Here is a 19,033-nt window from a genome sequence, read left to right on the forward strand (position 1 = left end):
GGGAGGGGCGGCGCGCTCTGGGCCCGGGTAGCGGCGCGCACCATACCCCACATCGCAGCGCCACGCACCATACCCCAGCTCCGTCAGCGCAAAGCAGCCAATGTCGTCGAGGGAGGTGATGCCGCGCAGCAGCAGGTCGTGGTGCCGCTGCGTACCCAGCTTCAGGATGGTGCCGCCAAACAGGTTGAACTGTGTGTGGGGGAGGGAGGGGCGCGGGAGGCGGCGGCGGCATGGGGCCGGGTGGCGGCCGGCGGGCAGGGCGCCGCCCGCTGATCACACCGTGCAACCATCCCAGGCGGAGGCGGCCCCTTGGAGGCTCCTCCTGAGCACCCTTCACGCCTCCCACACGGTGCCCTCTCCTGCCCTCCCCCACCCCCCGCCACACACCCCGCACCCACCTGCACCGTCATTTTGGTGGCCATGCTGGGGTCGGCAAAGGCGGCACACTCGTGGGCGGCAAAGATGCGCATGGGGTCGACACGAAAGTCCTCGATTCGAAAGTTGCCCGAGTGGCACAGCACGCGCAGGCGCTGCAGCGCCAGCTCGCGCTCCTCCGCCAGCGGGACCGCGTACCGCCTGCAGGCGGGCAGGCCCGGAGGGCCAGACGGCGGGCAGGTGGGCAGAGGAGGCAGGCTGGCACGCATGGCGCGGCAGCGGCGGCGGCGGGTGGCGGCGGCGGCGCTCGTGCATGCCGCGATCAGCGCCCGCGGGCGTCGCTCACGGTATGAACAGCTCGCTCTTCATGAGCTCCTTCATCCGCCGGCGCTCCTCAAAGCTGTCGTGCTCCAGCAGGCGTTGCAGCTCCTGCTGCACGCCGCTGCCGGTGGCGGCGGTGTCGTTGAGGCCCAGACCCGCCATCTGCTCATTCACCACGGCGCCGCCACCCTCCGAAACGGCGCTTGCGGAAACCAGATGGCCGCCCAAAGCTGCTAGGCGTCTGCTGCTGGTGGCGTCCATGTTGGCTGGGATTGTGCTGTGGGCTGGTGGGGCGATGTCGGGCTTCGTTTGCATGCATGCTGAGGTGGCGCCCCGCCGCACGCTCAGTGCGCCCTTGCACCGCCGTCCTCTATCTCGCTACCCTCCATAGCGTTTGCCCGACTGTATACTGGAATTATACCATGTGTAGAAGTCTGAAGCTTCCTGCATCTGCTGGAGGGAGATGCACCAAGGTGTGACAGACGCGGGGGGGACAGGGGCGGGAGCAGCAGCCGCCTGGCAAGTAGTGAAGCCTGAGGCCAGCACGAGCTGGAGATGATGTTGAGCTGCCTGTAAAGATAGGTTGTAAAACAACAGGGTGGATACGAGAAGCACGGGGGTGACCAAGGAGTGCTGAGCGGTGGGCAGGGGGCATGCGACTCAGGTAGAGTGGTCTGTGGCTCACTGGGGTAGGGGGTGAAGGCGCACAGCCGCCGCCGGCAGAGACCCCCTACCCCTCCGCCATAGCCTATGGCTGAGAGAGGTCTGAGAGAGATTGGAAAAAAAATGGCAGTAACAAGGCGTCATTGCGTGGATAAGGGGCTTGCAGCACATTCAGAGCTGCGCAAACGACGAAAGTTTCGTTTTTGTAGGGCAAGGGAGGCTGGCTATTTGCCAGGCAGTGCCAAAGGGGAGTTGTTTGTTGCTTCTGTCACTGCACGGCTAGGGCATGCACAAGGACATGCTGTCAACAAGAGCAGGAGCCGGGGCCTGTTTTCCAGGGTGTGATCACGGTTGTGGGGCCGCCGGTGCCTGCGCTGCAGACAGCAGCATGCCCAAGAACTGCTGCAGCACAGGGTCGGGCTGTGCTGAGGTGCTGTTGCCGGCAGCTGCGCTCGCGCTGGTCCCGGTTGCCGCACCGGTGCTGGCCTCCGCTGCCGCATCCGTGGTGGTCCCGGCCGGCGTATCAGTGCCAACTGCAGGTGGGGGAGCTACCAGCTGCTCCTGCTGCTGCTGCTGCTGCCCGCTGCTGGCCGTGGGCGCGAGCACCGCCTGCAGCAGCTGCGCCAGCCTGGCCTGCGCCTCGTGCAGCTGCTGCTCCTGCTGCTGCTGCCTCTGCTGCAGCTCCCGCTGCGACACGGCGTCAATCTGCTGCAAGAGCAGGGCGCCTGCGGGCCCCAGACCGGCCAGCGCCTGGCGTACGTGTGCGGCCGAAGTCCCCAACCCTGCCAGCATCTGGGCCAGCTGTGCTGCCGCAGTGCTGCCAGTGGCTGGCAGCGGCGCCCGGTACAGCAGCGGTGCCAGGCTGGGTGCGAGGTATGCGCTCTGTTGCGGCTGCAGCGGCGGCTGTGGCAATGGGCCTGCAAGTGCAGAAGAAATTCAGGGATGAGACGGCAGCTGCAGAACCAGCCCGATCTTTACAAGACATGGCCGTCCTGCGCAAGCAGCCAGCTCAAGCTGGCATGGCCCTGCCATGCTCAGCCAGCAAGCCTCTCCTCACTTTGCAGCCGCTCCAGCAGAGACGCAAGCCGCTGCAGGTCTGTTGTGCTGAGGTTGGCAAGAACGCTGCCGACGGCGGGGCCCGGCGGTGGGGCTGACGCCGCTGCGGCAGCCACGGGCCCGCTCGGAAACGCCCCACGGGGTGGCGCTTGGCGTGCGGCAAGCCAGCGCTGCGTCTGCTCCGCGGCCCCGGCTGCCGCCGGCCCTCCCCAGCTGGGCGGGGCAGGCGCCGAGCCGGACGTCATGGCCTGCTCCGAGTTGCTGCTTCGCAGGCTGGCGCTGCCGCTGGCCTCGTACCACTGTGGGTGCGGCGGCAGCTGGTGGCGGTGCGGCCCGTACTGCATGCGCAGGTTGTCGCTGCTGCCGTGGCCGCCGCCGCTGCCCTCGCTGTCGCTGTTGCTGCCGTGCAGGGTGTTGCCGCCGCCGCACCGCGCGTACAACGCGGTACGCTTGCCGCCGCGGGGGCTGCCGCCGGGCCGCTTCCTGATGCGCCGCTTAGAAAGGCTGGCGCGGCAGGAGCGGCGGGTGCCGTCGAACTGGGCCAGTGGCTGCAGCCGCGTGCACTGCTGGCAGAAGCGCATGAGGCCGCCGCTCCAGCTGGGGTCTGGCACCGTCTCTGCTCGGGCATGCTCCTCTGCGGCAGGCAGGCAGGCGGCATGGTCGGCTCACTGCGCTCCAGCCCCACCGCCACGGTGCCCATGCATTTATAGCAGCGCGTGACACAAGAAGCCAAGCCCAGCAGCACAGCGGGGCAAGGCGGGGTAAGGGGGGGCGGCGCTGTCGGCGGCCGGGGGTCGGGACCCCGCCAGCGGCGGCAGGCACTCACCGCAAATGGCATTACGGCGGAAGAAGGAACGAGTGACATCGACCCCCAGTTCTGCACCACACACCTGCAGGAAGCAGGAGCACGCTGGGAGTGTGGCCAGGCGGAGGACTAAAGGAGGTCCCCGTCCACCAGGCCTCACCTGACAGCGCACGTCGTGGACGACCTGCATCGCCTAGCCGAATGGCAGGCGCGAATGGAGCGTACCAACACGAGCGAGTGAGCTTGAGCAGCGAGAAAACAGGCCCGGCACCGGCCGGGGGCAAAAAACAACAGCCGGGGGACTCTTAATGCGATTTTAGCACATTGGGCATGCGGAAGAGGGATGGGACACAGAGAACAAAGCGCGGGAAGTGGTCCTGCGGCAGGTGCGAGGCGTGCCAGGCAACGAGCCTGCATGACTCGCGCCGTTACCCAGATCACGAGTGCCCCCACGTCCCACTTGCTCCCCAAGAGGCGCTCGCCACAAGATGGCGCCCGCACATGGGAGCTCCACGGAGGGGATACTGAGCTCGATGCCGCCACAGGGCCGCCCCGACCCGCGGCGACAACCCCAGCGCCATGCAGCCTCCCATGCACGCTTGGGAAAAGGGTTGGGCTGATAACGGCACTATCATGGGTGTGGCTGCCCCTGGCCCAGCGCTACCTGCAGCTCTGCACCCTGCACCGCCACCGTGGGCAGCGGCGGCGTGCGCCAGTGCGGGCTTTGTCGGTATTGGGAGGCCCCAAGGGTTCATTGGGAGTCACCTTGCGAGGAAAGAGGGTAGGGCAGGCGTGCAGGGGCGCAATGAGCCCTGACAGGGCAGCGAACGCAGTACATTGCGGTCACGCCAGGTGCCAGCTGTGCGCACCGCCGGCGATCATGCAACCCAGAGGAGAGTCTCTGGAAGCACCCTCTCCTGCGTCTTAAAGCGAACCGACAGCCTGCAAACGCTTGCCTTTCACACCCAGAACCACTTGCAAACACACGAGCTCCTGGGCGATGGCGGCCCTAGGCTTCTACACAACTGCAACTGAGGCTCTGAGGGGAGCGGACCTGAGTGGGAAGAGCGCGATCGTCACAGGTGATCTCCGAGAGGGGGGCGGTGAGAGACGGCCGCCCCTGTGCTTTGCGGGGCGGCAGAGCACCCCGCTGCTGCAGCCCTCCTTGGGTCCTCCTGACCTCTGCAATTGATCCTTGGCCCTCCCCATTGCCGCACCCGTGCAGGCGGCAACTCAGGTGACTCGGCGCGGCCACGGCACGCCTACACACAGGCGGCGGCATGGCGGCTGGCTGATGTGCATCGGGCTGCTTGGGCCTCTACTGCAACGAATCGCTTCCTATCGTGCTGTCAAGCTCATGACATGGCCGCTGCACACCTCTTTGCCCTCCCCCCACGCCGGCACGCAGGCCTGGGCGCCGAGACGGTGCGCGTGCTGGCGGGCGCGGGCGCCGACGTCGTCCTCTGCTCCCGCAGCGTGGCCGCGGGCCAGGAGGTGGCCGACGGCATCGCCGCCGGCCTGGCAGCGGCCCGGGGCGCGGGCGAGGCCGGCGGGGAGGGCGAGGGGCCGCGGGGGCCGGCGCCGGGGCGCATCACCGTGGCTCCGCTGGACCTCGCTGACCTGCGCAGCGTGCAGGCCTTCTGCCGCCTGCCCGCGGTGGCCTCCCTGCCCGCCATCCACTTCCTGGTGCTGAATGCGGGTGAGGCTGATAGGGGTGGGGTGGGGCCGCAGTGTCGTGTGTGTGAGTGTCCGCTCGAGGCAGGCAGGCCAGCGCTGCTTTGCGCATCGTGGGGGGCGGATCAGTGCAGCGGTGCTTGGCCCGCCACGGCTGCTCGCCGTGCTGCCCGCCTCCTGACCGCCTGCAGGCATCATGGGCCTGCCTGCCAAGGCGCTCACCAAGCAGGGCTTTGAGGCGCAGTGGGGTGAGCGCTGCGCTGCGCCGCTGGCTGCCGCCCTGGCTGCGCAGATGGAGGGGGGCCGGATGTGGAGCTGCTGCCTCGCACGTGTGTGCATGTGCATGCCGCTGTGGTCACGCTGTGCCCCCCCCCGCTCCCCGCCTTCAGGCACCAACCACCTGGGCCACCAGTACCTGACCCAGCTGCTGCTGCCAAAGATGAAGGCGCAGGTGGGAGGCCGCAGCAGCAGCTGGGAGCGCCCCCCGCTGCCCTCCCGCGGTCGCAGCGCCTGCTGCTGCTGCAATTGCATGGTCCCACGCCCGAGGGCCCCGATTGGGCGGCGCCTGTTCCCGACCATGCCGCCGCCACCACCGCCGCCCCGCCCGCTGCCCGCAGGGCGCCCCCGCCCGCGTGGTGGCCCTCACCTCCTTTGGCCACAACTTCGCCAAGGAGCTGCCGATGGACGACCTCAGCTGGGAGCGCCGCACCTACTCCGCCTGGCCCGCCTACGGCCAGAGCAAGCTCAGCAACGCGCTGTTCGCCCGGGAGCTGGCGCGCAGGTGCGTGCCGCGGCGCCGGCCCGCGCGTGCCGTGCCGGCGGGCGGGCGGCGGCCACGGCGGCGCTGGCCCCTGCCGCGCCGCTTTTTGGTGCACGGGATGTGAGCCGCACCGCGCGTGGGCCGCGCCGCCCGTGGCGCAGGATGGAGGAGGAGGGTGCGGCGGTCAAGGCCTTTAGCGCCCACCCTGGGTTCATCGACACGCCGCTCAGGCAAGTGGGCGGCGCGGCAGGCAGGCATGTGCGGATGCAGGCAGGCAGGCATGTGGGGAGGCGAGGGGCCACCCCCTGCTGTACTCTCGCCTGCACCCAGGCCGGGCCTGGGCCGCCGTCCCTCTGCCCTGGCCAGCGCCCGGCCTCTGTCGGAGCAGACGGGCTGTGCCTGCACGCCCGGCGGCCCACCCACCTGCCGCCGCCTGCCCTGCCGCTCCTGCCCCGCTCCCTGCAGCCGCCACATGGCGGGCAAGGGCGCGCTGCAGCGCACATGGCGGCTGGTGAACGCGGTGCCGGGCCTGGCTGGCCTGCTGGGCAGCAAGACTGTGCCGCAGGTGCGGGGTGGGTGGGTGGGTGGGTGTGCACATGAATAGAGTGGGTAGAAGTGGGGGATGTGCTGGTATGCCCGCTGCTGGAGGTGATTGCAGCAGCCTTCCATTTCGGAACCGCCCACCCCGCCGCCCACTTTCTCTCGTGCCGTGTCCCGCTGCCCCGCAGGGCGCCGCCACCACCATCTTTGGCTGCGTGGCGCCAGAGCTGGAGGGGCACTCGGGTGAGCCGCTGCGGCTGTGCGAGCGGCAGGGCGGCCACTGCCGCTACACTTTGCGGCAAGATGGCTGCCTGGCCGCCTGGCAGTGGCGGGGGCGGGCAGCCCTGCTGCATTGATTGCTCTGTCGTGCCGCTCAGCCAGCCTGCCCAGAGCTGTGTTCTTCTTTCCGCGCTGCAGGCGAGTACCTGGCTGACTGCCAGATTGGGAGCACGGCGCGGGGCTACTGGGGCCGCCGCTTCTGCCACCCGTCCAAGCTGGCCCAGGACGGCGACCTGGCGCGGCGGCTGTGGGAGCAGACTGACAAGATGATTGGCGAGGCCCTGAAGCGGGAGGCGCAGCAGGAGTAGGGAGGGAGAACACCAGGCACCGTTCTGCTCAGCTCCCCCACCTGCCCATTTACATTGCTCAGTGGCTGTCATCTTATCTTCCCATCCTCTGACCTCGCTGCCCCACCCTCTCGGAACGAATCCTGCTTCGATAACCATCATCACCCGCCTGCCCTGTGTACACAGCTGCGACCTGTGCACCGCACGCCCTGTGCAGCCCCCGGCGCCGACATGCCTGCTATGCCTGCTATGCCTGCTATGCCTGTGCCCCTTCCATTGCCTCCAACGTCTCATGCCTTGCACTGTACAGACGCCGGACACAACCAGCAGCATGTGCACACAGACGGGCAGGCACCCGCAGGGTCAGGAGCGAGCCTAGCTGCCCTCGTCGCCTCGCTCCATCTCTTCTACCAGCCGCCGCCGCTCCGCCGCCTGCCGCATCTTGGCAAGCGTGGCGTCCTCCAGGCCACCGTTGAGCGAGCCCACGGCGGCGGCGGAGGAGGAGGGGCGGAAGGAGGAGAAGGAGGCAAAGGCGGGCGCGCTGCCGCCGCTGCTGCCTGGCGCCGTGGCGCCGGCGCCAAACAGCGGCCGGCTGGCGCCGCCGGCTGCGGCTGCCGCTGGCTGCGCCCCCGCGCCGGGGAACAGCGAGGCCGCCGGGCGCTGGTGCTGCGAGGCGCTGCTGCCCGGCCGCGCGCCCGCAGCAAACAGCGGGGCGGCAGGCGGGCGGCCCAGGCCGGCTCCCGGCGCCGCCGCCGCCGCCCCCGCCGCAAACGCGGGCGCCGAGGCGGAATGCCTCACGTGCGCCGCCGCGGCACCAAACACGGCCGCCGCGGGGCGGCTGTCCTGCGGCGGCGCGCCAGCTGGCACATGCGCATCGCCGCCGCCCGGCTCGTCCGCGGCGGCGCCGCCGCCGCCGCCGCCGCCGGCCGCCGCCTTGTTGAAAGGGACCACCAGCAGCGGGTTGGACAGCGGGCCGGTGACGGCTGCGGCCGCGGCGGCGGCGCCCGCCGCCTCCGCCATCACCACCAGTGCACCGCCTCGCCGCTTCTTGCCCTCCCTCAGCACCACATCCTCCACCGGGCCGTGCGCCGCAAAGGCCTGGCGCAGCTGCGCAGCGCCATACTCTCCATCCTGCAGCAGGCGGCACGGCGGGCAGGCGGCGGCCGGCACCGGCTGGACTGAGCAGGCAGCAGGGAGCAGGGAGCAGGGAAGGTGGCAGGCCTGGCCGCGCGCCGCATGCGCGGCAGCCGGCGGCGGCGCTGGTTGCTGCCCGGGGCAGAGGCCCGGCGCAAAGGCCAGGAGCACAGGGGCAGGGGCAGCGCAGCAGGAGCGGGGCGCACCTTTCTGAACCACGAGACCTTGAGGGTGCGCCCCAGCCGCTCCTGCATCTCCTCGCTGACCTCCCCAGGCGGCGCCGGCCCCCCCCCAGCGCCGCCGCCCCCGCCCCGCCCCGGGCCGGCAGCCGCCGCGCCCTGCTGCCCCGCGTGCTGCGCCGTGGCTGCCGCCGCCGCAGTAGCGGCAGCTGCCCGCTGCTCTGCCGCCTTGCCTGCCGCCCGCTCGGCGGCCTGCCGCCGCAGCCGCTCCATCTCAGAGTGCAGCTTGGCCCGCGCCGTCTCCTCCTGCAAACTCACAGGCCGCCCCAACACACGGCAGCAAGGCAGGCAGGATCATGGGCTGGCCGGGCTGGGTGCAACCGGCTCGCCAGCTGCGCCACAAGGGAGCACACAGGGCTGAAGCGAGGGCGCGGCGCCTCACCTGCGTGCGCGCCGCCTGCCACCCCTTCTCCCGCCGCTCCAAGTCTTCCATCATGCGCCGCCGCTTCTCGTCGTGCCCCGCCATGCGCTCAGTGCGCAGCGCCTTGGCCCTGCAGGACGCGGGTGGCAGCAGCGTGGGCAGGCTGGCAGGCTGGCAGGCAGGCCGAGGTAGAGAGAGAGGCAGCGGCACGGCCCGACGGCAGCGGCGTTGGGGGCAGGCCGCTGCCTGGCAAGGGCAGCAGCACCAGCACAGCAAAGCCAGCCACTCTGTCACCGGCGCCAGCCGCGCAGCCTCCTGGCACCACCATCCAGAGCAGCGGCAGCAGCAGGCGGCAGCAGGGGGGCGGGCGGGGCGCACTGGAGCAGCGTGTCGAGCGCGGCGCGGGCCTCCTTGTCGGTGAGAAGGTCGTAAGCTTTCTGCAGCACCGCAAACTCATCGGCCGCCGCCGGGTTGTCCGGGTTCTTGTCTGGGTGCTTGACCAGCGCCAGCTTGCGGTAGGCCTGCAAGGCGGAGGCCGCAGCGCGTCGCGTGAGCGGGGCAGGGGCGGGGAGCAGGCGGCGGCAGCGGCGCGCGGAGCACCGTCCCGGCCTGGCAGCGCTCCCAAACGATGCGCTTGTCCGCACCTTTTTTATCTCCGCCTCCGTCGCCGTTGGGCCCTGCTCCAGGCCGAGCAGCTGGTAGGCATTTTCCTCCATGCTGCCCTGATGCCGTGCCAGGCGCTTCCAACTATACCAGTCACACTCCCTCTATCTTTCCGCCAGAGATGGCCGCCTGAAATGCTCTGGGCAAGTCCCACACAAGTCCAAGTGACTCGTTTGAGCTCTGACAGTGGCAGGGCGGTCCACACATCCAGTGCAACTCTTTCGGGATGCGATGCGCTGCTCTGCGGCAGCATTCACTGCACCGTCGACGTGGGCAGCAGGCGCCGCAGCGGCGTGTCTCGTTTGGCCATTACTGGGCCGGTGGCGCATTCCAGACTATTTGGCAGACATACTGAAGACCCCCAGACCCGCCAACAGTGCCTCCTGCGTCATGGCGCTCCCCCGCGTGGCCTTGGCAGCCAAGCAGCTCTTTGGCCTCCGCCCCGCCGGCAATGACAAGGGTGAGATGCCTCAGTGTCATTTGCATTGTTTGCCCCACCTTCTGCGCTCCGCGCCGCCGCCCAATGGTCTAAGGCGCCAGCGCGTGCCACATCTGCTGCAGGCAGCCGGTCCAGCAAGCTGCAAGAGCTGCAAACGACGTGCAACCAGGACCAGGCCTCGCCCGCCGCTGCCACAGACCGGTGGACCATCTCGGTGCGCGTCGGTGGCGGCGCCGCTGCTGGCGCAACAACGGCCACGCTTACCTGCGGTGGGATGCCTCCCGCTCACATGCCTCCATGCCTCGCTCCCCCTTGCAGGCCTTCTTCAAGTCTCCCAGGCCCCTGGAGGGCGTGCAACAAGTGCTGCGCCCACTGGCAGCGGCGGTGCGCCCGCCGCGGCGCTGGCAGGCCGCCCACGCAGCGGTCATCCCAGAGGAGGAGGCGGAGCGTGGCGCCGGTGCCGAGGAGGCGGCAGGGCTGCAGCATGCCGTCGCCATCGAGCCGGTGCTGCCCCAGGAGGTGGCAGACAGCCTGGATGCCATGCTGGCAGCGGCCGACCTGCGGAGCGGCGTGCGCAGCAGCCACAGCATGGCGGCGCTGCAGACGCTGCGCCTGGCGGGGCGCCAGCAGTCGCAGTGCGACGCGGAGGGGGCCCGGCTGTCGGCCCTGGCCCGGGAGCTGGCCGCCGTGCAGCAGCACGTGCAGCTGCAGGCGGGGCTGCTGGCAGAGTGCCGCGCCCGCACGGCCGGCGCGCGGCAGCAGGCGCGGCAGGTGCAGGCCCGCCTGGCGCGCAGCCAGGCCCGGGCGGCGACGGTGGAGCAGGAGGAGACGGAAATGAGGGCGGCCACCGAGCAGGAGCGCCAGCAGGCGGCGCAGCAGGTGCGCGCCGCGCCGCGTGGCGGGTCCCGGGGCTCGACCTGGCAGCCGTCCAGCCCTGCACGCTCTGCTGCCACGACCGCTGGCCACGCTCTTGGCGTTTACGTGCCCCGCCCCTGCCTGCTGCCCCCCGCGCGCGCTGCAGATCGATGCGCTGCAGACGGAGCTTCTGGAGCTGACCGCCTCCACCGTGGCCGAGCGCCGCCAGCTGGAGCACGCCGCAGCCGTCGCGCGGCGCCGCACCGCGGGCATCGACGGCATGGCCCTGCAGCATTGCCGCGTCGCCCTGAGCCACCAGTACCGCTGCGAGCGCATGGCGGCCAGCCACGTGCCGCTGACGGCGGCGGAGGTGCGGCGGCGCGAGCGGGAGATGGAGGAGTACCGGGCCAAGTCCCGCCCCGACACCTTTGACGTGGTGGACCCGATGCCGCAGTGCTGCTGACCGAATTGCACTCCATGAAGTCGTTCCAGTGCTGCTCTATCTTTCTTTTTCCCTGCCTAAGCTGTTGTTCTTTCTTGTCCTACACTTTCTTGTCTCACACTTTCTTATAGGGCGCCCTGCCATCGAATAGCCTGCCTAATGCTGTTGTTTCCTCCCTGATAACGTTGACACCAAAAGTTGCCCCAACCGCCCTCCCAGGGAGCGCCTGGTTGTAAGGTCCCCGTCACCTCGAACTTCCCCCGCTGCCGCCGCCCTCACGCATAGTATGCGCCTGCAGCAGGCAGCAGGCGGGAGGGGAACAGTGGGCTGGTCATGACACGTTGACCACAGCATCCACAGCATGGCTCAGCTACCACAGAGCCATACCATCTGTACTCGACATCTCTCTAAATGCCCAGCCCATGCCCGCTGCGTGCTCACCCGGCCCCGGCACATCCGTGGCGTGCTCCACCAGGCGCTTGCCGGTGCCAAAGCCCAGGCACGCCCCCGAGGACCTGGTGGACAGGATTTGGCGGCCCATGCTGCTGGCGGGGTTGGCGGTGACGGGGCCCGGGCTGCAGGGTGGAGGGGCAGGGTGGGTGGTGGAGGTGGGGCGTGGCATGCAGTGGGAGCGCAGTCTGCACCAGTGCTGCCCTGCCATCAGCGGCTGTTGGGGGTGTTGCAGGTGGTGGGCAGTGGTGGCACGCACACCACCAGTGCTGACAGCGGCGTGCCATTGTTGCACTGACCTGCAGCTTCCGTAGCTGCCCTTCTCGTGCTCCTGGCTGATGAAGACCTTGGCGTCCTGGTCGCGTGCTGCGGGCAGTGGAGGGGGCAGGCAGCATGGCCAGGCAGCATGTGTGGATGTGGCACGCCTGGAGAAGAGCCGGCGCGGCGTTGGACTGCCCACAGGGGAGCCTGCCTGCCCCAGCCCTGCCCGCCACTCACTGCTTGTGCCAAAGCGGATGGTGGGGCTGTTGCGCAGCGTGGATGCCGCCTGCAGAGGGGAGGGCAGGGCAGGACGCCGCTATCAACGCAGTGGACCCAGCCCCCGCCAGCCGCTACCGCCAGCCGTAACCGCACTGCCAGCGCACCACGGCAGCCTTGTCGGCCTGCCCGCCGATGCTGCTGGGCACGTTGTAGGCTCCCGCTCCAGGCTGTGCCATCCAAGTGCAGCAGGGATGAGGCGTGGCAGCATGAGCAGGCGGGGTTAGCTCCAAGCACAGAGTGCCATGCCTAATGCCACTCGCATGGCAGGCAAGGCCCGTGCCAGGCAAGGCGCCCCCCCACCTTCTGCGCCGCCTCCCGCACATCGTTGTCCACAAAGCGCTGCCCCTTGGGCATCACAAACGTGCCCGGGCTCTTCTTGGTGGACAGCTGTGGGGAGAGGGGCAGGTGGCGCCCAGGCTTGTGCAGCAGGCAGTTGCCAGAACAAGTGCGGGGGGAGAACTGAGGCAGCAGGGCCGAAGCAGCGCATCTTACATTGCGGGAGAGGCTTACAGACACCATACAGGCAACCAGGACAGCACACTGCTGCCTGGCAGGCGGCAGCAGCCACCCCGTCCTGCCACTCACCTGCTGCCGGCCCATCCCGGCGGGGAGGTTGTACGACGGGCCGGGGCTGTCCACGCCCACCTGCGTGCCGCCCACAACACAAGAATGCACAGACTGAAGCTTCAGCAAGCATGGGCGAGGCTGCACAGCGCTTGCGATGCCTGGCAGCCCTGGACCGCCCTGCCCGGCTCTGTCCCCGCCTGTCTCCCCGCATGCTTCCTCCGCTGGCCATGGAGCCGTGCCCGCCCGCCCACCTGGCACTTCTCGTGCTCCGAGCTGATGAACAGGCGGTTGGCCTGGTCGCGGCTGCCAGACCCAAACTTCATGCGGGGGGCGCTGGCCCGCGTGGACTCCACTGTGTCGCCTGCGCCAGGCGGCAGGCAGCGGCGGCGGCAGGCAGGTGGGCGGCGGGTCGCTGCTGGCTCCGGCAGGCTGAGGCGGCATATGCTGAGGTGGCATGCTGAGGTGGCATGCTGAGGTGGCATGACCCCGGGGCTGCACCCGGGCCATGAACATGAACATGCAGCCGAAGACGGGTTTGAGCTGTGGTCTAGGAAGGCCACGGCAGCCCGCCGCCACTGCCCCCAGCCCGCGTGGGTGGCCCACCGATGGCGGGCCTCATCTTGTAGGCGCCCGGCCCCGGCGCATCCGTCTTCACCGCCATGCTGGGGCGCTTGCCGGTGCCAAAGCGCATGCGGGGAGGCGATGGCTGCGTGCTGAGCACCTGCTTCTCAATGGTGTCCTGCAGGCGGTACACAGCAGTACAGTCAGGGCAGTACATGCCCGGTGATGGATGGTAAAGGGCAGCCGAGAAGTCCTCGACTGTGAGCTACCCAGGGCTCCCAGGCTTGCTTCTGTGCCTAGCACAGAGGAACGGCTGTGTGCTGGCGCGCCCTCAGCTGGGCAGATTGGGCTGTGTCCCGGCGGCGGCGGTGCCGTGGGGCTGCCTGCGGGCACCCTCCCCCGCACCGGGATGGCGTAGCAGGCGCCGAGCGGGTTGTCGATGTTACCGCGCGACCGCGCCTGCGCCTTGTCCACCTCTGTGCTGGCAAACTGCTTCTGGTAGGCGTCGCGGGAGCTGCTGCCAAAACCGGCGGCGGGCGCCGAGGGGCGGTTGGAGGTTGGCTGCGCTTGCGGGTGGGGTGGGGTGTGGGGGTGAAGTTGGGAGGGTGGAGTTGATATGATTCGAGGGAGACTTTGGGGCCAGTCCAGCCTTCCTGGGTGCCCCAACACTGTAGCCGCTTCCCCTGATTGTTCTGCCCCAACCGCCGCCTCTTGTAAGAACGGGAGTTGCCCGCAACCAGACTGCGTCTGCTCACCTGCTCCCCAAACCCGCTGCGTAGGCTGCCGACGCCCCGTACCTTCTTGCCGACAGACGTCTGTTGTTCTGCCATGCTATGCCTGCAAGCAATGTGCGGGGCAAGCCTCGAAGCAAGCCGGCAGCGGGCGTGGCGGTGGGTCCACCGCCAGAGTGAAAGTATAGCGCGGGCCCAGGACTCTCGCCGAATTGCGAGCTTTACGTCCATAGATTTACGTACACAGGCACTAGGAACGAATTGCGGCATGCCCCCTTGCGCATTGGACGCGCGAGGGGCGGGCGGTCAGCACCGCGAGGCGTGTCAGCCTATCCACCTTGCCTGACTGTGAGTGTGCTGCTCGTGTAGCGCCGGAGAGCTCTACCGCCCCGCCAGCCCGCCAAACTGACTGGAGCGTGCGAAGGTTTGAAACCGAAAAAGCGAGCTCAATTGCTAGGCAGCAGCTACTGAAACACGTTCCAATCCCTCAAAGCGCGGAAAGCTTGCTGCAGGGTGTGGCACAGGCCGCGCCAGGTCAGCGCCAGCGCCCCGTCCCCTTCCTGCAGTGTCCCCTCTGCTGCTTCCTGTTGCCGCAGTGCAGGGGCCTCCTCAGCCTCCATGGGCAAGCCAACTTCCAGCCGCGCCACCCGCGCTAACTCTTCAGCATAGCCGTTGCAGCCCTCTGGCTGCACCATGAAGGTCACCGCTGTGGCGCCGCAGGGGACTGGAACGCCAGCCAGCCAGTAGGCGCAGCAGCATGCGGCGCCCAGCCAGCGAGGCGCTGCGCCCTCGTCGCCACAGCCGCCAAACGCGCACCACACATGGCAGCACCGCGTGGCAAGGCCATCCTCCGGTGCGTGCCACGTCAGCCGCACAGAGAGTGCCGAAGTGGGGGCGCCATCCGGCCCAGGTGCCGCCGCCACCAGTCGAACGTCGCTGCAAGCGAGCTGCTGCACGCTGCTGGGAGGCGCTGGTGGGCCGCCATTGGGGAACGCCTCCTCGATGCAAAGCTCGCCTGCAGGAAGGGCCACTCATCGGCAGCTGAGGCAGCCAGGGCGGTGGCGGGCAGGTGGTCACGTCATGAAGCAGACCAAGCCACAGCGACGCAGCTGTGGCACCCTGCTTCCACTGCTTTAGCCCCTTGGCCTCACCCAAGTGCACTTCAAAGGGAGCAGGGCTGCCATCTCCAGCACGCCCCGCACCCAGCAGCACCACGTCGACGCCTGTCAGCAGCAGTGGGTCGCCACTGCCAGCCAGCCCGGCTGCCAGCATGTCAGCCCCAATCAAGTACGACCGTGTGACCCACTGTGGCCAGGGGGCTGCTGCATCTGGCCCTGCTGCTGCTGCTGCTGCATCTGGACCTGCTGCTGCTGCTGTGGAGCCCTGCTGCTGCACCACATGCTCGCTGCTGGCTGCCAGCACCAGAGCGGAGCTGGGGCTGGAGCTGCTGGCTGCTGAGACCCCTGCCCCGTCGTCTGTGCCTGTGCCTGAATGGCGCACCGCAGGCAGCAGCTCGATGCTGCCGCCACTGACATCCAGGCTGCTGCTGCTGCCAGGAGCAAGGCGCAGCGCCAGCCTCTGTTTCACGCCCTGCGCCGGGGTGGCACAGAGGCGCACCCGCATGCCGGCTGCAGGCAGCGGCACTGCGGTGCGGAACAGCTGCACCGTTGCCTGCTGACCCGGTCGCAAGCAGCCGCTCAACCTCAGGCTGCTGCCCCGGCTGTATGCCAGCTCCCGCGACACATCTGCCTGCACCCTGCTGCCGCTGCTGCCCGCGCTGCCGCTTTGGCGTCTGCTGCCGCCTGCGCTGCCCGCCGCTGCCGCTCCCGCATCCTCCTCACCATCCTCCAGCTGCACCCGCAGCATCGGCTGCAGCGACTGCAGGCTCAGGTTGTACCAGGGCTGCGGCGACAGCTGGCGCCCCGCCTGGTACATGCTGTGCCCGCTGCCTACACTGAAGTCAGTGAAGAGCGGCAGCTCCTGGATGGCGCCTCTGGCAGCGCTGCTGCCAGGGCTGGAGCTGCTGGCGCGGCTGCCGCCCTCCCAGGCGCTCTCGATGCAGGCCCAGAAGCGGGCGTCGCGCTGCCGCCAGCAAGCAGGCGCGTCTGCCCCGCAGTCGCCCTCGTACGGCCAGCCAGTGGCAAACAGCGCGGCTGCAGAGGGCAGCGGCCATGGCGCGGCGGCGCTCCACTACATTGGCACCACAGGCGGGCGGGAGGCTGCCAGCGGGAGGAGCGCCCTCCCTCCACCATGCACCCCACCTGACAGTCCCTGCTCCAGGCAGGCCCTGAGGGCCACATCGCAGGCAAAGCCGCCGCCGCCATAGGTGCCGCGCCCAAAGCAGTCCACACCCATGAACACATCCGCGCACCGCTCCCCCGCCTGCAGCAGCAGCAGACGCGGGCGCAGACATGAGCAGGCGCTCGGCGCTGCGGTGTTGACACATGGAACGGGTGCATGCATTTCCTGAACTCGCACGCGCGGCGGCGGACATGGCAGGCGATGAGAGGGAAGGGATGGCGTGGCGCGCACCTCGAGCCGCACCAGCGCCGGCGTTCCTTTCTTCCAGGTATAGTTGACCCAGATGGCGTCGCAGGCGTCAAAGAAGGGCCTGCGGAGTGTAAAACAAACAGCCAGCAATGAACAGCAGGCGGGTGGCTGCCAGTGGCCAGCGGCAGGTCATCCGTAAGCCGTGAGCGGCCGTGACATGTCAAGCTGCCGCAACACTTGACCAACCTGTTGAGACGGCTGAGCGTGTTCTGCCACTTCAGCTTCCCCTCTGTCGTGACCGCATCATACCTGGACCAGGGTACAGCGCAGCAAGGCACACTTACTTGCTGTGCACTGACAGGCGGGCAGCAGAAGCGTATCATAAAGGGCCATGCCAACAGCCGCTGACCAAGGCATGCCGTCCCCCCCCCCCCCACCCCCCCCACGCCACCTACCAAACAACCTGGCTCCGGCCGGGCGCTACCTGGCGCATCTGGTGCGTCAGCACCCTGCAAGATGCACAGGCATGGGATGGGGTGGGCGCCGCCATGGGGCTTGAAGGCATCGCACAAGGCAGTCGAGTGAGAATTCTCACGCACCGCAGGAAGTGCAGCAGGTGCGGGATGTGCTGGCGCTCCACCGCATTCTCAATGTTGACCAGCCAGCCTTCAAACCCATAGTGCCGCGCGATGGCCGCCAGCCGCGCGGCAGCCGCTTCTGCCGCCGCTGGGCTGCCAAACAGGCGCGTGCACGCAGCCGCGCCCGCCTCCCACTCTGTGATGACGGTCCCCAGCACCGGCACACCGTGGGCGTGCGCTGCGTTGATCCAGCCGGGCGGCGGGATGGTGACCAGGCGGTGGCTGAAGTAGCAGAAGGCGTCCAGGGAGTGCCAGCGGCGCAGGCAGTAGAAGTCGGCGTGGGAGCCGCCCTGACAAAAGCGGTCATCGCCGTACCCTCCCGCCATGTCGTGGCACGCCAGCAGCCGCGGCCTGCCCCGCCCCTCACCGCCTCCCGCCTGCAGCAGCAACAGCAGAGGTAATGAGGCACACAGGCGCTGCGGCTGGGATGGCCTGGCAAAGGGGGCAGGAGCGGTCGGTGCCAGGTGTTGGCGCGGGCGGGAGGTGGCGGCGGGCACGCGCTGGTGTCGCACTGCGGCCGGTGGGATGTCACCTGCGGTCTCAGCGTCACCGAGGCCCTGCAGGGATCGTTCGAGTGGCCTGGTGTCCAGCCCAGCAGCTCATCGGGAGAGTCCAAGGGCCTGGCTGCCGGAGGGCTGCGCCATGCCCCATACAAGCCCATGTTGCATGGCTCCTCATGTCTAAGAAGCCCCAAGCCGCAGGATTTTGCGGCTCTCGATGACACGTGGCACAGCAGGTTGCCGCCTTGCGGCGCAGCGCCCCTCAGTGTGTGGCAACCTCATGCCTGACACCCCTGCCACATTGGTGGGGGTCCACACAACCCCAATGGAAAGCACAGCTCATTGAATCTTCGCAAGCGGGCTCACGGCAACACATGTCAAGGAGTCGGAAGCAGCAGATACCAGCGGGTGTCGCAAGAGGTTCCTCGTTGTCGTGATGGAGTTGTATCATTGAAAACATCCCAGAACACAACAGTACCTTGAGCAGCACGGCCAGACATATCAGTTCACTGGCTGCTGTAATGGCACGGACAGTTGTCCCGTGACGCCAGCGCAACTGACAGTGCTCGCACGGGCATTGCTAGTAGGAGCGCCCGCTGATACTGCCCATTGCATTCAAGCTTTATAAAGCTCATGTTTAGCGCCCCACCAGGTAGATCCAAAGAGGGCAGGTTCCGCATGCAGTCCGCTCCCAACAATGCCGCAGGCGGGACGCGGCTTGCCGACCGCCAGGTCACCTGGCACATTGAGGACCTTCGCCCCTCTGCCGGCTCCTCCACATCTCATCTGCTTCACTTGTGAAGCACGTTGTGGAGCCAAGCAGCTGCCAACCGAGAGGCACAGCGATGCGCGGGGAGCAGCCAAACAGCAGCTGAGCGGTCAGCGGGCAACCCGCGATGGATGTGGAAGCCGCTGGCAGTGTTGGGCCTCCTCAGGCCGCCAGCGAGTCGCACAACTCGAGTGGGGATCGGGACGAGTCGCTGCAGCAGGGTGGAAGCGTCAACTATGGCGCCGCTCAGAGCCCTGTGAGTAGGACGTCCGAGCCTGGGGTGTCGAGCGGGGGGGCCGGTGCACCAGGCCCCAATGCCCCCACGGCAGCACACAACAGCTCCATCCGTGCGTGGACGTGGCTGGGGTGTGTGTGTGACTGTTTCCTAGGGTCGCGATCGGCTGCTGCGGCGCGGTGCAGGTGCCGCGCTCGCCGCACGCCTCACGCCGTGCCAGCACTCTTCCCGCCCGTGTTTGCCTCTCCGCAGCGCGTGCCGCGGAGCCAAATCAGCCGAGCCCACCCGCCCCACAACCCCGGCTTTGGGGAGCGCACCTCGGCGGTGCTGTCGGCGCTGTCGGGCGACGACGAGACGGCGCTGTCGGCGGCAGAGGCGGCAGGTGGGTGCTCGCGCCCTGCGCCGAGCTCAGCCCTGTGCCCGCGGGAGTGCACCGGCCCCTAGTTGCCAGCGCTGGGTGGAGCAACCTGATGAAGGGAGGGCGCTGCTTCCCTGTTCCCACTCTGCCTTGTGCTGCTTGCTGCACCGTGCGCTGGGCAGGGGAGCACACCTCGGAGCCGCAGTACCATGTGGCGGGCGTGGGCGAGGCGCAGGGCGAGGCGCCGCCAGCCGCCGGCGGCGGCGGCGGCACCGGCAGCGGCACGCCAGCCGGCGGCCCC

At 68.9% G+C, this 19,033-nt stretch overlaps 6 protein-coding genes across 6 annotated transcripts in view; 2 read left to right on the plus strand and 4 right to left on the minus strand.

Moving 5' to 3' along the window:
* Positions 1 to 957, minus strand: part of CHLNCDRAFT_135324 (hypothetical protein) — a gene marked incomplete at both ends in the record, with an annotated part of 4,581 nt that extends 3,624 nt beyond the window's left edge. The window contains 3 exons of the mRNA XM_005846733.1: positions 69 to 189; positions 399 to 576; positions 722 to 957. Of these exons, the coding sequence (XP_005846795.1) occupies positions 69 to 189; positions 399 to 576; positions 722 to 957 (535 nt within the window). The remainder of the gene's footprint in view (positions 1 to 68; positions 190 to 398; positions 577 to 721) is intronic.
* A 747-nt stretch (positions 958 to 1,704) lies between these two features.
* CHLNCDRAFT_135325 (hypothetical protein) lies at positions 1,705 to 3,410 on the minus strand (the record flags this gene model as incomplete). Its single annotated transcript, XM_005846734.1, has 4 exons — positions 1,705 to 2,276; positions 2,417 to 3,049; positions 3,242 to 3,305; positions 3,381 to 3,410. The coding sequence occupies 4 exons, from the start codon at positions 3,408 to 3,410 to the stop codon at positions 1,705 to 1,707; spliced, it is 1,299 nt and encodes a 432-aa protein (XP_005846796.1).
* Positions 3,411 to 4,220: 810 nt separating this feature from the next.
* Positions 4,221 to 6,781, plus strand: CHLNCDRAFT_135326 (hypothetical protein; the record flags this gene model as incomplete). The annotated part of the gene is made up of 9 exons (XM_005846585.1): positions 4,221 to 4,302; positions 4,629 to 4,919; positions 5,086 to 5,142; positions 5,284 to 5,345; positions 5,512 to 5,675; positions 5,816 to 5,863; positions 6,120 to 6,219; positions 6,383 to 6,437; positions 6,612 to 6,781. The coding sequence occupies 9 exons, from the start codon at positions 4,221 to 4,223 to the stop codon at positions 6,779 to 6,781; spliced, it is 1,029 nt and encodes a 342-aa protein (XP_005846647.1).
* A 2,102-nt stretch (positions 6,782 to 8,883) lies between these two features.
* On the minus strand, positions 8,884 to 9,210 carry CHLNCDRAFT_15594 (hypothetical protein; the record flags this gene model as incomplete). Its single annotated transcript, XM_005846735.1, has 2 exons — positions 8,884 to 9,015; positions 9,139 to 9,210. Coding segments are annotated over 2 exons (204 nt in total), but the record flags the coding sequence as incomplete, so codon positions are not given.
* Positions 9,211 to 11,168: 1,958 nt separating this feature from the next.
* On the minus strand, positions 11,169 to 17,531 carry CHLNCDRAFT_53027 (hypothetical protein; the record flags this gene model as incomplete). Its single annotated transcript, XM_005846736.1, has 18 exons — positions 11,169 to 11,185; positions 11,335 to 11,468; positions 11,643 to 11,709; positions 11,842 to 11,890; positions 11,988 to 12,050; positions 12,184 to 12,270; positions 12,469 to 12,528; positions 12,702 to 12,811; positions 13,054 to 13,189; positions 13,417 to 13,572; positions 13,767 to 13,848; positions 14,400 to 14,757; positions 14,894 to 15,895; positions 16,004 to 16,124; positions 16,275 to 16,353; positions 16,479 to 16,541; positions 16,832 to 17,247; positions 17,403 to 17,531. The coding sequence occupies 18 exons, from the start codon at positions 17,529 to 17,531 to the stop codon at positions 11,169 to 11,171; spliced, it is 3,129 nt and encodes a 1,042-aa protein (XP_005846798.1).
* Positions 17,532 to 18,266: 735 nt separating this feature from the next.
* The window catches only part of CHLNCDRAFT_135331 (hypothetical protein), a gene marked incomplete at both ends in the record, with an annotated part of 5,162 nt that continues 4,395 nt past the window's right edge, over positions 18,267 to 19,033 (plus strand). The window contains 3 exons of the mRNA XM_005846586.1: positions 18,267 to 18,395; positions 18,627 to 18,756; positions 18,915 to 18,952. Of these exons, the coding sequence (XP_005846648.1) occupies positions 18,267 to 18,395; positions 18,627 to 18,756; positions 18,915 to 18,952 (297 nt within the window). The remainder of the gene's footprint in view (positions 18,396 to 18,626; positions 18,757 to 18,914; positions 18,953 to 19,033) is intronic.

The sequence above is a fragment of the Chlorella variabilis genome (assembly GCF_000147415.1).
Source record: "Chlorella variabilis unplaced genomic scaffold CHLNCscaffold_13, whole genome shotgun sequence".
NCBI lineage: Eukaryota > Viridiplantae > Chlorophyta > Trebouxiophyceae > Chlorellales > Chlorellaceae > Chlorella > Chlorella variabilis.